The following is a 20,178-nucleotide window of genomic DNA, read 5'->3' on the forward strand; positions in this document are numbered from 1 at the left end:
GCTTATTATACTTTATGCCTGAATTTGAATTATGTGTTTATATGGCAAATGGAAACCTCCAGCAAATCCGAGCCCTATTCACTTAGGTTTGTTTGTTCGTATGTATGTGTGTATGTATGTTTTTTTTTTTTTTTCCTGTTTAAGGTCCACCATTAGGCGAGGAATATCTTTATGCTCCTTGCTAACCAAGTTTAGCACAAGTGCTTATTTTCAACCAAATAATTATGCTTTTAGCTCTTTGCACGTCATGCAGTTGCATCTTATGTAACTCAAAAGCTTCTAATATTGAAGCACGTCTTTTTGTCTTTCTTCTACATAAAAGCGATTTCCATGTGTGCCTTTACTATGCCGCTAAATGTACTTTTGTTCTACTCGTCTAGAAGGCTCGTTATTGGTATTTAATTTAGGGAAATGTTATTTGCACTCTCATTTTTGTTAATCACACTTCCATTATCATTTTAATCATTTACTAAATTATGTGATAAAACAAATAATATTTTCCTTCAATTATGACATTAAAGATAGTGGCTCCACTGTTGATTCTCTTTAAAAAAGATTAATTGCGAAATCTAATTAAGGCTGTGAGCTTCGGATTTTTGTAGTTGGTCAGTCGCTTTCCATCTGGATTACCCTATTTATATTCGTTTTAGATGCTTCTGGGAAAGTGATATACATCCTAACTACACATTATTGCATAAGCCGTTGCGAAAATGATCTTATTGCTCGAATAGTTTTCTTGAGATACCTGTTTCTTAAATGAAAGGCTGTGCTGTTAGGACCCCCAAAGTAACACTTGGTTTCCATTCAATTTGATAATTTTGGGGCCTGTGATTTTGACGTCACATCAGGAGAAAATTATTAGAAAGCTTGCTTAACATTTTTTTTTATTCTTTTCATAAATAAAGCTTGTTAAAATTTTGTACGTTAAGCCCCAAAAAAATCACTTTATTCATATTGTGCTTTTATAATCATTTTTCATTTTATGTGCCACGAGTAAATTTCGATATTTCTTGTGACTTTATATGGATAACCTGGAATAGTAGGACAATATTTTAGCAGCCGTTAAAATGAATATTTAGAAATATACGTCATGACGGTTGTGTATCCTACAAAGATATCATAAAGTTGGTTAAGGCTCAGGTTCCGTTTGATAAAACTGAATCTGAATTCTGAAGTCTGAATTCTGAAATCTGAATACTGAAACAATTAATTTGCTGAATTTTAAGCACTGAAAAAAATATATGAATGTCTGAATTTTAATGCTAAACCTATTTATGCTGTTTGATAAATATTTATAGCTGAATGCTTAATAAGTTTAATTTGACAATTTTGCCCTTATATCCTTTCATTCAAAAAAGAAATAGAATCTATGATTTAATTAGTTTAAAATTGTTAGGTATGAAAATGACAATATTTATTTTTAAATCAAATTAATATAAAAGATGAAATATATTATATTAGGAGTATGGAGAAGATGTGAAAGTCATTAAAAGGGAAAAAATAGAAATTAAAAATCGTTAGATAGAGAATATTATGTTGTTTAATTAGATAAGAATTTTGAACATAATTAACAAACAAGGGTAGATTTGGTAGATAAGATAAGGTAGTTGAAGTAATTCTATTGATTCTTATCAGAATTAAGCATTCAGTTAGGATTCTTGTGCTGAAAAAAATACACACAGGTTCAGCACTGCTTAACAAGTTCAGCAAATAGATTTTCATTTATCAAACACTCAAAACATCTGAATGTCTGAAAAAATTCAGATTCAGCACTTTTTTATGTTATCAAACATACCCTCAGTTTGATGAAACTGAATTTGAATTCTGAATTCTGAATTCTGAATAATGAAACAATTAATTTGCTGAATATTAAGCACTGAAAAGAGATATATGAATATCTGAATCTTAATGCTGAACATATTTATACTGTTTGATAAACATTTATAACTTAATACTTAATAAGTTAAATTGTACAATTTTGCCCTTCTATCTTTTAATCCAAAAAGGAAATAGACCTATGATTTAATTAGCTTAAAATTGTTAGGTATGAAAATGACAATATTTATTTTTAAATCAAAGTAATATAAAAGAAGAAATATATTATGGAAAAGTCCAAATATCGGTGCAAATATATTTTTAAATCAGAATTTGATAAGAAAAGTCCAAATATAAGCAAAAGGAAGCTGCAATAAACAAGTTTTAAATTCAAACCAAATTATATAGAAATTTAATTACTTCAATGGAAAAATGTTGAAGCAAAACAACAAATAATCAATGTCACTTACCTTGGAAATAATGAATTTGAGATCGGTGAGTACGGTAGCAATAAAAAAAATTGGGAGGAAAAAAATGACAAAATTATGAAAGAGTAGAAAGATGGAAAAAGATAAGGAGTAGAAAGATGTGAGGAGCGTGGAGAAATTGTAAAAAAATCATTAAATAGGGAGAAAATAGAAGTAGAAAGCCATTAGACAGAGAATGTCAGGTTGTTTAATTAGATAAGGATTTTGGATAGAGAATATTAGGTTGTTTAATTAGATAAAGATTTTGAATGTAATTAACAAACAATGATAGATTTGGTAGATAAGATAAAGTAGTTGAAGTAAATCTCTTGATTCTTATCAAATTAAGCATTCAGTTACGATTCTTGTGCTGAAAAAAATAAATACAAATTCAGCACCACTTAATAAGTTCAGCAGAAAAATTTTTATTTATTAAACACTCAAAACATCTAAATATCTGAATGAATTCAGTTTCAGCACTTTTTTATGTTATCAAGCAGACACTAAGTATGCTTATCCGGCCAAATCCTAGGAAGTGGCAGGATGCAACTCCAATATTATATCTTTCGTCTAGGTGTAAAGATGGCTAGCAAAGCTGTCAATTTAAGCGCAATGAGGACGAGTTTAGCTGAAAATTAATACTTAACAAGAAGTGTACTTCTCGAACATGGAAGTTGCAGTGACCAATTTTGTATTTTTGGGTCTTTGAGAAAATAATTCTCTAAAGGAAAGAATTGAAGCTAAAATTAATATTGTGAAAGACATCATAAGATATATATAAACTGAAAAAAAAAGATATTAATAAATTTCCTTAAAGAGAAAAAAAAAAAAGATGATATCCATCAGATGAGAGAAGTTAGTTAATTACCTAGTCGGTGAATTCTATCATTAAAACGTTTGAAAGAAAAAAAAAAAAAAAACCGTTGTGCTGTATACAGATATGTTATGCAGGTTTGAGACTTGAGTGCGCATCAGGTTTTTTTATTCTAGGCTTTTTCTCCTTTCCGCGGTTATTGTTAATTTGTTATGCTCCATAGCGTTTTCACACTCCTTTATCACTTGGTTAAACATAGGCAAGCAAATTAATATGCTTCACTTTGCGACAAGAGATATTTTGTTTTGATTGATAGGCTGTAGCCCTTGGTTTGCCCTTGTCATATCCACCTTTCTTCTTCCCCACTTATCTTTTTCAGGTAATTGTCCACACAATATCATTTTTGAATCAGGAATTCGATAACCTTTTGACGAAACAATTTCAAATTTGCCTCTTCTTCCCCTATCGTCTTTCCAGATATTTTGTTCCATGAAAAAGAGTTTGTAGGAGTAAATTCCTTGCGGATGTGTAAGAGCTTGAGTAGCTATGACCGAGATGTTGGCTTCCACTAACTGACTGGTTCTTGGACCCCCGGCCCCCCAAAAGAAAAAGAAAAGAAAAGAACAACAATATTTTTGTTTCATTCCGTGCAATCATTATTGTTGGTTGAGCATAGCAATGAAACATATAATACTCCCATAAAAAATCATATAATATTTTTGTTTCATTCTCTGCTGGCACTGCACCATTCCATCTTCTTCTGCTGCTTTGTTTTATGTTATCACAACATTACAGACTGTGTGTGTGTGTGTACATATATGCAGGGGATTTGAGGTTTATATTTTCTTGGTAGGTTGTGGGAGGATGTGCTCCGCGTTTCTAGAAAAATGTCCTCTCCTTTTCTATGGACAAAATTACCCAATCAACTTTTGTTTGTGATGCCAATGATTACATAATTTTTTGTTGGCCAACACAAGTTGGTTCAGTTAGTAAGAACGATCCACTTTCTTACAAAATATTGTGTGTTCGAATTTCGCTACCAATGTGAAGGTTGTGTCGGTAAGCAATTTGTAAGTACCGCTGTAAGTAATCTATGGTCTTGGAGATCTGTTCTGACCCGTAGTGGTGATTGAAGTTGTATCCACCCAAATTTTTAAAAAAAATAATTTTTGTCGTAGGTTATATATAAATAGTTAGAATTCTAGGAACACGTGTTTAGATAGAGTATTATTTGTGGTGGTGATTGGAGTTGAATCTACCCAAACTTTTCTTTATAAAAAAAACATAAGTTTCTGTCGTAGGTAATACGTAAATAGTCGGAGTTCTAGGAATACGTGTGTTTATATAGAATATTATTTGGAATAATTATTATAGCATTTTTTATGATGTGTCAAGATGAGTTGGAAAATGTATTTATGATGCAAACCAAATATTATTTGAAAAATTTTAGCTATCCAAATTTTCTTTTAAAATTTTATGATGCAAGCGAAATATTATTATTTTATTTGTAAGATTTTCTCTTACCTACGCTTGGCAGAAATTAGAAATGCTTAGCATTTTCAGATATTTGAGTCCTTTGTAATAGAACTACATTTCTATCAATTCTATTTTTTGCTTCGCCTTTTCGTTTTTCCCCTTGAAAAAAAAATATTAAAGTAGCCCTTTAAACCGTGATATTTCACTTGGATTGGTAGACTGCTTGTTGACCTTGTATACCTTAGATGTTGCAAGTGCAATGTGTGTTGCTTTCATGGTGCATGGAGGCCAAATCATACATCAGATTTTGTACACTACTGTTAGAAAATTTATTTAATTTCTTTTAAACAAGTTTCTTGTTTTGTGTGAAAATAACTAATTTTTAATTATTTTAGTTATTTAAAGTAATAAAATAAAGAAATTTTCTATTTGTATGAGTTTAGAAATTAGGAATTATTTCATAGTCTGTATAAGATTAGAAATTAGCAATTATTTCCCATTATTAGTTGTATTTTGGCCAAGTAATGTAGTTTATAAATAGGTGGAGATTAGCATACTACAAAATAGTACACAATGGGCGTCATGCAACCTTATACATAGAATGATAGAAGATTCTTGAGAGATGAGAAATGGTATACAAGTGTTGGACTTAAATTCAAGTTATATTCTTGTATAAGATTTTTCGCTCATAATAAAGAATATATTTCTCTCTATAGACGTAGATTTAATGATGGAATCGAGCCATGTTAAATCTTTTGTATCATTTATTTTTTATAATTTGTTTGTCATTAAATTATTGCGTACTTGATGTTTCAATAATCGTTTGTTTCGTACTTGAATCTCAACAAATTGGTATCATAGTGAGGTTTATGATTGTGTTCTGGTTGACTATTGAAATCAAGTGAATTGGTAATTGTTACCAATTGAACACTTTTATGAATGATTTCTTTATTTCAAAGACTTGGCATGAAGTATTAAAGGTGAAGGATGGAAAGTCAAAAAACAAAAAAAATGCTTGACACTAAATATAAATAGGTGATTTAAGGATCAAGAAAAAAGATGAAATCCAATATTTATTATGGATGTGAACCAGTGGAGACGTCCGCATAACTCTAACAATTGATAATTCATTTCGGATGGTTTTTAGATTCAGATTATATTCTTTGGGTGGTGTGGTTTATATTCCAAAAAAAATAAAGGATCTAATTTCCAAACGTCAGAAAATTCTGACACTTACGAGTTTTTCGTTGTATGTGAAGTTTTAAAAATCACACGTGACGAGATAATCCTAATGATGAAAAGAAATATGGTGATTTTATGACTTGATTGGCTCAATAATTAGAAATAAAGGTAATTAAAGCTAATCGAAAAGGATTTCAAATAGCAAGTGGTGGTGAGAAAAAATCATATGAAGTGAGATGGTAAATTAAGGCGCCTTACCATGAGTGAATTCAAAGTTGAACTCGAGGTAACTACGATGTTTGTTTGACAATTGAATCAATTGAGTGTCAAGATTACATTGATTCGGATGTATAGTTTGATACCACATTATTTGCTAGTTAAAGGTAAATAGTTGTTAAAAAAATTTCTTTTAGACAAATTTCTTATTTTATATGAAAGTAATTAATTTTCTAATTATTTTAGTTATTTGAAATAGTAATTAAGAAATTTCCTATTTTTATGAATTTAAAAACTAGGAATTATTTCTTATTTTGTACAAGATTAAGAATTAGCAATTATTTTATGTTATTATTTGAGTGTTGACTAAGTGATGTACCTTATAAATAGGTGGAACTTAGGATGATACAAAATAACAAGTAAGAGACGACATGTAGTCTTATACATAAGATGAGAGAGGATATTTCGAAAATGAGAGATAGTATGTAAGTGTTAGATTTAAATTTAAGTATATTCTTGTATAGGATTTTTCTTTTTTTTAATAATAAAGAGCGAGTTTCCTTTTCTAGATGCAAGATCAATGATGAAGTTGAATCATATTAAATATTATGTGTTGTTTATGTTTCATGTTTGTAGTTTATTTGTCATTAGATTATTGTATACTTGATGTCTCAATCTCAAATTTGTTTTCATTTGGATTCCAATAACTACTATTAGTAGAAAGAAGTGGATTAACAGGAAAACTTCCACTCTCTGCGGTGGAAATGTGTTATACAAGAACTTTTCTGCAATTGTTATTTCAGGATTCGCTTCTAACAGCGATGGACTTTTTCAACACAAGGTGCGCGCCATATGGAGAGTTCCTCCTGGGGAAGTCTACAAATCAAATGATTCTAAAGCCTCTAAACTAAACAATTAAGTTGACCAAAACAGTTTTACTAACAAAATTATTGAATGGCTGCTTGACTGTGACTTTCGCAAAAATATAGTATTCGTCTGCGTTATTGTAAACCCAATCCACATTCTAACCACAATCATTGTCCCATGTGTATTAACATCAATTCGTAATCAGTGTCAAGTTTGAATCAAAAAAAAGAAACAAATAGATAGAGACCTCAATTCTGAGCAATATGATGTGCCAGAGACATTTTGTTCCCCCATTATTAGACAACATTAAACAGTGAAGAGCGTCTATCTTGAGCCTGAATCGGACGAATCTAGCAATATCTTCTGTTGAGCTATATTAGAGTGATGATTCAATTGGAAATTGGCTCCCATCCTTAGTTGTTAATGCTCCATAGCATTTTCTAGTGTGCTCGAGGTATAATGTTGGGAAACTAGCTTAAACAACAGGAGGCCCGGGGGAAACATACATATTCTCAGTCATTTGGTAGTTTTTTTTTTTTTTCTTGTAGAGTTAGTTATATTATAATAGACCACAAGGTAAACAGTTGAGGATATTTAAGTCAGACAAGCTTAATCTCTATTCATTGGTTCGGATCTCTATTTTTCTTAGCCTTCCTGACACAGCAAGTCAGCGTCGCCAATTGGTCTAATGGGTGCAATGTATCACAGACTGATGCCTCTTCAAACCATGGCTGTATGTATCCGAGGCCCAGGTAGCAGTATCATTTTGGATAATCAAGTAATAATCCATGAATTACTGCGGCCAACTAGTATTTTTAATCGACGGGATCCAAAGCTTAGCTCAGCTCTTTCACTCTCAACTCCATAACCATGTAAAATGCAACTAACTTCACCGACACATCTATTTCATGAGGGACGAGCTAAACAAACGTGTACAAGTTATAATGTGTAATAAATTTCTAGTAATTTCTTCTTTATATGCCACTGCACTAAAGGGCTTAGAAAAAATTGCAAATTATGTAGATCCATTCCCTCAGTAATTCTGAAATGCTAAATTTGATGTACACCAACAAGCACCACAGTACTCATATTAGTGCTTGTACAACTTTTCAACTACTATCGCTTTATGTAAGACTAGTACCAATGAGCTGAGGTAGCATTGCCTTTGTAGTGGTCAAAAAGCTAAGCAAAGTATTGATATGAAAATCACGGTACCAGTTGATATATGCCAAATTTGGCATCAAAAAATTGTACTCCTCTTTCTTAGTACAACTGTACAATTGCAAAATAAGTTTGAGAGTGTTTCGGGTAAAATGACAAACATCTGTATAACATGTCAAATTGAATAAATTATTGACTGTCAAATTGAGTATCTTTGAAGATGCTGTATTCAAGTAATTTTTGACTGAGAAGAAGGTTGGGTTGGAAGGTAAGGTAGAAAAAATTGTAAGTAAATAATCCTCTGAATTCAAGATCTTCCACTTATAAAAAAAAAAGTAATCCTTGACTTCCGTCTTAAGTATGAGCCCTACATTGGCTGAAGACCCAAGGAGCGCATAATTCATGATCAGAGCAATGCTGGAAGCGCATTTGATTGAGCATGACCAAAGTAAGAGTCCTAGTGTGGATGTATTAGTGCAGAAGGATTCGTATTTTCATAGTTACAAATAAATGTAAACTATGTTTCTTTACAATTGGATACCGCACACAATTGTTCTGCATGTGAAAAGTAAAAGACATATTCCCTACATAAAGCCATAAAGTTGAAAACCAATTATGTGATGCAAAACTCAGTAGTCAGCAACATTTTCGATAAACTATATATGATTACATCAAATCATGCTTTCAAGCGAAAAGAGGCAAAATTATACTGCAGATTTTGGAAAAAAAAATGTGAAAAGAGGCAAAACACGGTCATCCCTGCCCCTGCGGCCCAGGCCTAGCCTTTTCCTTGCCATTTTTCTTTTCTCTGTAGAGTGTATTAGTGGGCGCCTAGAACTCAAGCAACTCCCTTTGGTGATCAGAGGATCCATTTAACTACTATTAATTAAAATATTCTAAGGGAAGATTTGTAGGTGGAATTTTGAACTGAGTTCCTACCTGCTCCTATGCGCAACGGGCTGCTAAACGAAACTTAGAAAGGTTTGTGTAGTCAAATTATCAAAACAGACTCTTACTCATCTAGCCTTGCGGGGCAATTAAGAACTCTTGAAGAGAATATCGAACATTTTTTACAACGATTATCTTACAGGAGGATAAATTAGTTAATCACTAAAGTTGCAACCAAATGATAAGACAGTCAACGATGCTCTCTCAGGCTATTGATTGCTGATCGAAACGAGAAGCCTTTTCAATTGTCTTGCTGCATTATATCTTAACATGTGTCCCGATTCAACAAGCCAATCCTTCCTTGCAATTTTTTATTGCAAGACTGCTACAAAGTCTATTTTAATCCCCTTATCACCACTAATCAACACTCACCTAATTTCTTTATGGGAATTTTGTACTTTTATCTTAGTAATCTCGGGCTAATGAAATATGCTTTTGATAGAACTTATTCTTTCATTTACACTTGGGGTCGAAAGAACAGAGATAATTGGTTTAATTAGCAGCCACTCAAAGAAGTTTTTCCTTTTCCTCAGCTACCCACTTCCCTATCCTACAGATGCAACAAAGTCAATCTCGTCGGTTCAGACGGTTGGCGATTATGCCTAAAATTTTTCCTAGCCATTTCGTTAGGTCCTACTGCTTGTTTTTAGGCTGCATACCAAATGAGGAAGAACTTGAATTCACGAGGCCTATTCTACCAGACGGGATGTCCACGCAGAACACACTGCATAATCGATTTGGATAAGTACTAGTAATTGATTAGAGATGGTCTAATAGGACCTCAACATGAAAACCACCTAAAACATGGACTTACAGACAATTCATCGATCCCATTGAACAGGAAACAGCAAGTTGAACCTCCATATCTTTGCGCCTTATTGTGTCCATCCAAGTTTCGATATAGTAATCTTCAGGATGAAATGATGCAAGTCTATATAGGACGAAGGACCGGGTGGAACACCTCCGAAGTACAAACCAGCCCATTTGCCACCCAAATAGCAATCAATGCAATGACTACGAAATTCAGAAGCTTAGAACTTCAACTCTGACCCGAATGCCAGAAGTTACATACCTTTCATGACAGGATCTTTATTTACACGAACTTGAGAATACTTGGCCAATTGAAGCGTGATCGCTTGGCCGTAGCTTTTGATGGGGTTGCCAGTTCCTGCAAAATACATAGTGAATGAGTGAGAGCGAAATTCAGTCTCCAAAGAAGCGCTTTTCCAAGTTCAAGACGAATCCATGGGAAATACCTCAGTGGGAGAAATGAAGTTGTCGTAAAGGATGAGTTGGTGAACCTCTCAATCAACTTGCCGCGTATTATCTGATTGGAAGAGTCAACAGTAATTAGCTTAAAAAATACCACAAGGACACAAATTTCCGCCAAGTGAAAACATAACAAGACAGTATTTCCTTTCGTCACAATAGGCTGGATAACAGGACAGTATTTCCTTTGGCACAAGCACAATACTGTGTGATAGTCTCCTCTTATTAGTTTACACAGGAATCCAGTATCAAGTGATAACTGCAAAGATAAACAATAGGAAAAGGATACCAAATTATTTAGCTAAAGATTGTTGTTGGAAGTGCTCATGCCGACAAGAAGGGTGAATTCAACCAAAGTAACATTAGTTCATGGTGTACTATCTTCTTCTGCATAAGACCTATATTTACGACTTTTCTGCAAGGAAGCATATGTAGATTCAAGAATAACCAGGTCAAATTCTTAAGCCTGAAGCAAGTCCCACTCGCTGCACAAGAGAAATGTGTTTCATCTAGTGTAATTCAACCAACAACACAATCGAACCAACTTAAATCCAGGAATATGCTTGACCTGATCATTCCACAGCTATTAAGTCCCTCAATTATCATAGCTGTTAAGCACAAACTAAAGCCTAAAGCATGTCCAGGCCAAAGAACATTCAGTTGTCAGCAGCATCCACTCAGAGAAATAAGGACAGAAGAAATATGAGGAGCTAAAGTTCATCTGTTAATCAACTGGAAGGCAATATTCAGCTTGGTATCGCTCCACTGAATGAGTGTTGGCTGCCAGAGAAGAGGAAGAAAAATGCACCGACAACACGGATCCATAGCAAGAAGCTCAGAACCGCAAAATTATCTTTTGTGGTCATAAATTCATTGAACTGGTCCTCCTCAGGCAATCGAATCAACAATGAGATTCAACAAAGCATCCAAAACACTCTTAGAATGAAAATCCTGTCCTCTTGCATTTATGATCTGAAGTTGAGCTCCCCTCTGATGTTTCGCTACTTACTCTGCCTCAACAAAACTCAACTTCATAGTTTCTGATTCCATAATTCTAGAATGATTAGTTGATGCTATGGGATCTTTTCTCTCTTCAGAAACAGTCATTGATGACAGAGGGGAGAGGTCAGATGAAGCAACAATATCCAATGCAAGTGAGGTTGCCGGACTGTTGAATCACTTCTATTGGGTGCCAGTAAAATATCTAAAATCAGCTAGCTGAGTCTAAACAAGTAAAATAGTTCCATCAACAATCGTGCAAGCTCTCTAAAATAAGTAATGATTCTTTCACAGGTCTGCTATCGCAAGTTATACCAAGAAATCCCTATGCAAGAGAACCTAATAGACAAGACAGAATCAAGGGGAAAAAAAACTTACTAACTAAAGAAAGCACTAGTCAGCGAATGCAGTGTTTGGAGAAGTTCTGCACAACGTACTAAGTATTTAACTATATGAATTCCAAAACCCATTAAGTCATAAGAGCAAATTACTAGAACTTTATTACCATAACGTTCCTCTGAAAATAGCAGAAATAACTTTACTTTTCAACAGCAAGATCATCAGCACAAATTGAGAAAACAAATATAGAATATTAAGGCATACAAATTGTGAATCAAACGACTACACAATTATTTTTTACATGCTGTATTACTGTCTCGAGGCTCTACTGGTAGACCTTTCCAGATCACAAATAAAAGAACGTGTTTTTACCACTGAAATTAATATAATTGAACGGTACATAATTTCAGAAACAATCCACAAAATTAGTGCCAGAACTTTTCTCCAAAAGTGCATAAACATATTACTTCCAATCACCAAGAAGTAAAAAATAAAAATAAAAAAGAGCGAGAGCGTATTGCAAAGCAGAATCAAACAATCTTCTTTTCTGTTCAATTTTTATCTCTCTGTTTTTTTTTGCCCTTTTTCATTTAATAGAGAGAATTAGTCTCTATGTCAAAGTATAGCACTTGAAAAGTCAAAACAAAATGTTCAAAAACTGCAATTGAACCAAAGCTATAACATATTGGAGAGACAATTGCAAAAATTCATAGCTCGAACAGTGAGAGTTTCAAATCACCTCAGCTGATTCAGCGAGAAGATCCTCGTCGGAGCTCCCGGTGATGGAAGCGACATCGTTCGTGTCTCTCATCAATTCAAAAAGGAAGGCCGGAAATTCAGAAATCAAGCTCTACTTCCCATTCTGCGAGAAAATCTAATAATAATTTAAAAGAATTCGGTAAATGAATCAATAATTCCACCTCTGTGAACGGAGACAACGTTTAGCTCGAGAGAGATTATAGTTTTTTATTAGCAATTGGAAACATTCGGTACCTTGTTTTGATCGCAGACATTTTGGATCGGCGAGTTGAGTGATCCTTCTGAGAAGTTAGAAGTTGATACTGATAGCCTTTCGTCTTCGCGCGTTTGATCAGGAGCTGTTTCGGCGGTAAAGAGTTGAATTTTCAAATGTGGGGATGGGAATTTATAGGCGCCGAAGGTGGGGGCTATAATGGGCCAACCTCCACAAAGGGAGCAGATCTAGTAATTTAAGTAGGCCAGATTTGCATTTGTCCAAGTGATCAGTTTCATCCCCATCGCCCTTCGTGTGTAATACCTGAACAATTGTTAATGAAGTTTCTAGGTAAATATTAAAAAAGAGTAAAAAAGCACAAGAGAAATTCAAAAATGCCAGATGGCCTAAATCTTTTAAAATTATAATTCTCAAAATTTTTTAAAAAAAATTAATAGATATCATTTTCTTTTCACAACTTGAAAAGCTAACCCACCCCCCCCCCCCACCCCCAAAAAAAAAAACATAATTCTTTTTTCCTTTCCATGTCTGTGTTGACATTCAATGGAGGTATTAAATTTAAGGGACTGGGTTGTATTTTATGCGATTTGCCGGTTAACGTGTGTGATTTAAATTTTTTAATGTGCCCCTACATTATAATATTGTACTAAATATATGTGAAATATTTTATTCATGTATATTATTTTTTTCAAGAGTACACCAACCTAATGTGATTGTATACCAAATAATGCAACAAGTATATAATAACCATAGTAACTCTTCAAGTGAAGCCTGTAATGATCCCTGTTGAGAATAAGGGTCCTCGCAACAACTTATAGAAAGCCGTCTCACATGTGGTGTGGCAGGCAAAGATATTAGCGCAGAATTTAATTGGAATAGTGCATCAACAAACAGCGGTGCTATAACAATACAGAAAGAAGGGTGCAGACTTAATTAGTAAAATGTTTGAGATGTTTTCCAAGTTAAGAGCCATAATATCTCGTACTTCATGGTTAATTAATTTAAAAAAAAAACATGTATAACTCAGATAAGCTTGAAAGTTTACTTTATCACCAGAATATCTTTCAAATGCTAAAGTTAATTAACCCCAATGATCAATGATTAATTAGAGTGGTCAGCGGTTTAACTGTTAGGCAAAAGGGGACATTTCTTTGTTGAGCAAGCACTAAAGTTTTAACCCTGATGAGGGAGCACATGTGAGATTAGTCATCATATTAAAGGAAAATCAGCTTCAAAAGTTCTTGAAATAGGAATTGTAATCATGATTACTTCTTCGGTGGCTGCAGCCTCCTCCAATCGAGTTAAAGCATTGTGAATCCTCCAATGAATCCTTTTTCACTAGTGCTTGCACTTTAATTTTACGCACCAACTAGTTAACCCTAAGCACAGTGAATTATACTACTATATAATCCAACCTTTCGAGCTGCATTCTTCCACACAAGTTTGAAGAATAAAAGTAGCTAGGTGTGTACTAACTAACTCCATCTCCTTAATTACTTTAAACACCAAAATTTCGCCAAACCTTACTATTTTGCTGGGATTGTTAGTATTACTAAAACCTTTTTGTGTCTTTCTTCCTCAGGTTGATCAATCATGAAGATCTCAATCAGTCTCTTTGTTGCCTCGGTATTGATCTTGGGATCTTTTCAAGGCAGTGCCAAAAGGGTTTTTCCCCTGCTATTGAATGATGCAAATCTTCTTGGCAGAAAGGTCACGAGTATTGGTCCCAATGACAAGGTTGCTACAGCTGCTTATAGTGAATTAAATGAAAATGACGATGGAGAAGATTCAGGCACATCCTCCCACCGCTATTTCCCAGATGATAAACACCAACCCTCCACCTCGAACAACAACGTTAACACACCTCACCGCAACCTCTAAGACGCTATAGATGCATATATGGTGATACTATATATGGTCGTCAACAGCCGTGCAGACCAAAATATATATATATATATATAATGGTGCTCGGCCTTATAATTATAAACGTGAGATATAATGCATGCATGTTTGGCAGTTATACCATGCGTCGTAGCTCTGTAAGTTGTGGCCTGTACATGGACATGATCTTTTGATCATGTTAAGATCGAGTTTTAGATTTGTGTTTCATCTGTGATTGATTGTCTTGTGTTTCCATGATCTTGGCTTTTATACATGCTACATGCGTGTCATATACATGTAATCTACCCAAGTTGATTTATATGTTGTATTTCCTAATTATATATTCTCTCGAGTTATGTGGAGATCATCAGTTTAACTTTCTGTTAATAGTCGCCTCACTCCTTGTATTTTTCAGTTGCAGATTTACGTCTTTACAAACCTTGTGAATTCAAGAATTATGTATCTTAATAACATGCTAGGTTTCAAGTAAGTTCAGCAATTCCAACATATTTTAACCACTAGTACTTTTTTTTTTACGGTCTGGAGGGGTATCTCGGAATCACCCGGACTAATCCCTCCAAGCTAGATACAGCTCGCCCCAAAGATGTCCAGCAACGGTAGCAAGTGAGTGTCAACTTGGACATTGCTGTAAAGACAGGCGACCGGAACCAGTCGAGCTACCCACTGCGGGCTAACCACTAGTACTTGCTATTGGGTATACATAACTGTTCTTTGGCGTGGCTTCAAGAAACATTAACCTTTCATTGAATCTGCTAAACACAGGTAGAGCGAAAGAAGCTGCCACATACGTAGTGCTTAATTAAGAAGGCATGCATGCATTTTAACCCCTTATTGTTGTGCCCAAACACGGCATTGAAATGTTGTACCAATCTCTGAGCAAATAATTAAGAACAATTACAGGCATTTACTTTAGATGGATTTCCTTCTACTATGCATTCATCTGATGGATTATCTTGCCATGTAAAAACAAGTTAATCTTTTCACACATGGCACCGGCGGGAGATATGCCCCATCAGTTTCCGAACAGCAAGATCATCGCAGGCAGACAATATTCTGAAGTACAACATTATTATTTTTTCTCCCAGCAGTTTTAATTTCATTTTAGCTGTATAGTTGCACTTTCAAGTAGGGGCGAGGAACAATTCGGTTAACCGAATTTCCCCGAATTTAATTAAAATTGGTGAATCGATTTTGGTGAAATTGATTTCAAAGCGGTTAATTAGTCAGATGTGATTCTGAGTTGTCGATTTTGATTTTGACCGAAAATTAAATTCAATTTTTCCTTCTTTTTTTTTTAAAAAAAAAAAACTATCTTATATAAATACATATATTCTATATGACATAGTCGAAAGCTCTTACTTTTTTATGTGTTGTGCCGAACCATCATCATATTCATATGCTATCTTTTTCCTTTTTCATTTCTTGAATTTCATTCAATGAATTGTATTCTTATTTCTTTTCAATTAATTAAAGAGGATGGTGATGGAAATTGTTGCCTTGTTGGAAACTGGTGGCTTGTAAATTTGTAAAGCTGACTTCTTATGTAAAACAGGAGGGTTTATTGGTTTTTGAAGTGCATGGTGAAAATTGATATTTTTAATCAAATTTTGAAATTGACTAAATCGATTAACCGATTTCAAAACTGATTTCTGATTTCAATTCAGCGAATATTGTTGATTCCGGTGGGAAGTACAAAATGGCAAACACCATTTTTAACCAATTTAGTTTTAACTGAATTACCGATTAACCGATCAATGTTCACTCCTACTTTCAAGTCATTACTTAAATAGTGACTGGCTGTAAACTCCTACTTAATACTGTATTCCCATAATTTCACTCTGAATAGCACGAATTATATCACTTTTCCACGAAGGAAAGGGGGGGAAAATACAGAGCAATGAGGAGCAGAATTACTTCGATCAAAGCGCTTGTCAATTGTATAGTAGCAATAGTCAATGTCGATAGATATGCTATTTATAAGGGCTTTGCATCCGAAAATTAAAAGAAAGCATTCAAAAAGCTGCTATTAAGCCAAATCGTACCTAATTAAAACCAGAAGAGGAAATATGAAAATGATTTTAAGTTAGTTTCATCTCGGAAATCTAAACATGAGCATCTTCGGAAACAGTAGTATATTAACATTTTCCTTTTCCTTTAGATCTTCCTGACATTTTACTCTTCAGTATTCATACAATTTTGCATCTGATTCTTTTCCCTCTTTGTAAACATTCTACGATTGGAGAAAAAAAAATTCAGAAAACGGCAGTTTCATCTCCATGTTCAGTTTTCGATTGTGTGACAATGTGTTATGTGTGAGAGACAGAGAGGTGGTCCGAATTTTATCAAGTCTGGATCTGGTAAATTCAGTAGGCTTGGCCCAAAATTATATTGCAGACATACATATGTTGTTTGGATTACAATTTTCTAACAAATACATTTTTTTAATTATCTTTTTATCTCATTTACGCTGAATTAATTCTGTCTGTATATCTTTGTATATATATATATATGTGTGTGTGTGTGTGGCAATAACTGTTGTTATCCTATTGAGACAGCGACTGAGCGATCCCCTCCACGATTAAAACATTTGTTGGCATATTCTAATTTGTATGCATGGTCAAAAGGTTTGATGCTTCATGTCTCAAGGATATGGAAGACTGGAATTTGCGTTCAAGCAAAACAGAAATGGACATAATAATTCATGAACCACCACATAAAAATACTCAGTTGTTAAAAGATAAGAAGTACGAGCAGCAGCCAGAAGCCAGAATCAATTGCAGCTTCAGCAAATGTAAAGCCAAAACAAAATATGGGAAGAGAGGTGATACTCTTCCAACACAGCTGTAATCACTAATCAGCAGCAGCATTCAACTGGAATGGAACAACGGGATTCTTGAATTCTTGAAAAAGAGCGTCCCAACCGATCCAATTGAGATTAACACCTGCTAGAACTTGAATAAGCAGCAAACGATTTTTCCTTTAATATTTTTATAAGTACAGGACCCAAGAAATTTTTTTTTTTTTTTTTTTTTAAAGGAAATCAAGAGACATTTTGGCTTGGCTAATAGCTAGTTGTCCTGGACTCCTAATTTTATCTAACGTTGTCGTCATCGTCAAAACTCTTCCTCCTTGCACATTTGAACTTTTTCTTTCTTGCATATGATTCAGATGGCCAAAATCTTGAGAAGACCTTCATAAGAAACGCCGCCGCCGCCATTTTCATGGCCTCCGCCCAATCTGATCATGGCCTTGACATCGTCATCATTAACGCCAAAGCCAGCCCAAGTTAGATAATCCTTCAAATCTTGATGCCCCACCTTCCCATCTCCATCTCTGTCCATCGCCCTGAACACATCCGCCATCAAACTCCACTCTCTTCCATTCTCCTCCTCCTGCTTCTTGCTGCTGCTGCTGCTGTTGTTGTTGTTGTTTCTGGACCCCAAAACCTTCTCGAATTCATCGTACTCCACGAAACCGTCCTTGTTTGCGTCGGCCACGGAGATCATGGATCCTATGACATCATCTTCAATATCCGACGTCCCGGCAGCCAAATACCCACCGTAGAAAGCCTGGAGATCATCGCGGCTGATCTTTCCGTCGTGGTCCACGTCTAAAACATCGAATGCTGAACGTAAATTTGATCTTCTTCCCCTCTCCTGAGCAGCCAAAACACTTCCTGTTGGACACATTTTGGTGGAATGGAATTCTTTAGCCCCACGAAACAAGGAGAGAACTAACTAATTGGATTCGATTCGTATGCTTGCTGGGAGGATCGCAACGTTGTGTCAATCGATTCTTGGTAGGCTGGGTGGACTTGGTTCCCTTCCCCACCCCCACCCCACCCTCCTATTTATAGCGGGACTTCCGGTGCTTTGGGGGCCCATATCCAGCCCCATGGGCCGTGTCAAACAAGCTAGGACGCCCGCTGCTACTACTTACAAAATGATTGGATCAGATGCGTATGTGATGACGTCATGAATCTTTTGGCCTTGAAAGCTTGTGGTTATTGATTGACTCATTGTTCTAGGTTCTTCCAAGGTAGCGCGTTTTGTGTTGCAAAATTGGCAAGTACTTTTCGAAGGGGGCAAGGGGCCTTCAGCCTCTCCTTCGTGAGTTGTAAGCCAGAGAGAGAGCTTTCTAAATACCTATATGATTGTGATTTTTCAATACCTATGGTAGTGATTCTCGATAATTTCAAATAGGGTCACTAGTTAAGATTAGTTCGATCTCAAATTTTTGAAAAGAAGTAAGGTTAATCGGAATAAGTATATAACAATTATGAGCGTGTACATTTATATGATACGCTAAATATGATGTATGTATATTAAAAGTACACTCATTCGAGAAACCCTTTCATATAAATGTTATAAACTAATGTGACACTCCTTAAGAAAATGAAAAACTAAATGTGACACGCCCTTTTTCAAATTAACAGATAATTCTTTTTTCTCCAATTGGTAACGTCTATTCTATCATAGAGGCGATGCAATCCTATTGAGACTAAATGAGTGCTCTGATATTTACTTTCAAATCTTTTTAATAGTAGGGGGTGAGGTTTGAAACAGATTTTTAATTCTCCTTGAGTAGCCAATTTGCCAAAGACAAGTCAATTAACAACCGAGAGGACTTGATAGGCCCAAAAAATCTCCGATTGTTTCTGATAGAGGTCTAGAATCACAACTTTTTGCTTTTGGAATTATTACTAGATGGTAGCTGTAGAACACAAGCCAGCAATTGGCTGGTCGGATTTGTACTTTTGTTCTAGGAACCTAATTGGAGGAACTTCCGTTTCTACTCTATCCTATTTAGAGGGTTAGTGGCAAAATGATAGAAGGCAATATTTGAACTTTGACCTCCCACTCTACAAAATTTAAATTATTTGAGGTGACCAATGCCCCAAGTGGCCATAGTTTTGAAATTTTACAGTTTTTTTTTTTGTTTTGTCTGTAATGACAACTATCTAACTCATTCATATCTATATCTATATAAATTTGAAAAGGGGTTTTTAGCAACAAGTTTCCACGTACCTTCCCTCTCTCAATTCCATTTTTTTAGCATTTTATATTTTATTTATTTCATAAAATACATCATGTCTATGTTTTCATCAAATAAGAATACCTCTCCAATTAATACTCCTCCCGTCACATAACTTCTCACTCCAATTAATACCTCTCCAATTACCAATTTCATTCCAATTAAAACTCCTCTAACCCAATAATAATAGATAACAACATAATTTCACAAAAAAAACTGCAATTTATCATCTCTTTCAACTTCCTTTTAGAGTGAATAAGGAATAGATACTGAATTGTGGAGATATGGAGAAGGAACGAGTCCAATGTTAGACTGCCCATTTGGGCTTGTATTCCATTTCTTGGGCTCCGATTTAAATAAATAATTAAGATAACAACCTTACAAAGAAAATAAGGAATAGGGAATGCAATTTTGTCTAACCTGAGAAATAGGGTAAAACACATAATACTACAAAAATCTATATCTACAGGTATTGTATGGAGGGTTTTTTTATGATTAAATCAGAATGCTTATAACTCCTCGTTATTTTTTTTATATATATATAGAATTTTAAACTTTTTTAATTGTTATATATATTTTCATGTCTTTTGAATTTAAAAGTAAGGAGTGGCTTACTTATATAAGAATTTGATTTGAAATCTATTAATGTGAGAGTAAATAAAGAGGAAAACCACCAACCTTAATAAAAGTAAAAAAATAAATAACAATATTTTACT

General features: G+C 34.5%; 1 protein-coding gene and 1 long non-coding RNA gene across 2 annotated transcripts; both read right to left on the bottom strand.

Moving 5' to 3' along the window:
• Positions 1-9,731: 9,731 nt before the first annotated feature.
• On the bottom strand, positions 9,732-12,638 carry LOC113764557. Its single transcript, XR_003467645.1, has 4 exons — positions 12,547-12,638; positions 12,293-12,415; positions 10,203-10,273; positions 9,732-10,114 (listed from the first exon to the last, which is right to left on the bottom strand). It is a non-coding gene; the product is annotated as an uncharacterized LOC113764557 (long non-coding RNA).
• A 4,476-nt stretch (positions 12,639-17,114) lies between these two features.
• Positions 17,115-18,255, bottom strand: LOC113764649 (calcium-binding protein CP1). The gene has a single exon (XM_027308619.1). The coding sequence runs from the start codon at positions 18,115-18,117 to the stop codon at positions 17,593-17,595; it is 525 nt and encodes a 174-aa protein (XP_027164420.1). The 5' UTR covers positions 18,118-18,255; the 3' UTR covers positions 17,115-17,592.
• Between the last annotated feature and the right edge of the window lie 1,923 nt (positions 18,256-20,178).

The sequence above is a fragment of the Coffea eugenioides genome, chromosome 3 (genome assembly GCF_003713205.1).
Source record: "Coffea eugenioides isolate CCC68of chromosome 3, Ceug_1.0, whole genome shotgun sequence".
NCBI lineage: Eukaryota > Viridiplantae > Streptophyta > Magnoliopsida > Gentianales > Rubiaceae > Coffea > Coffea eugenioides.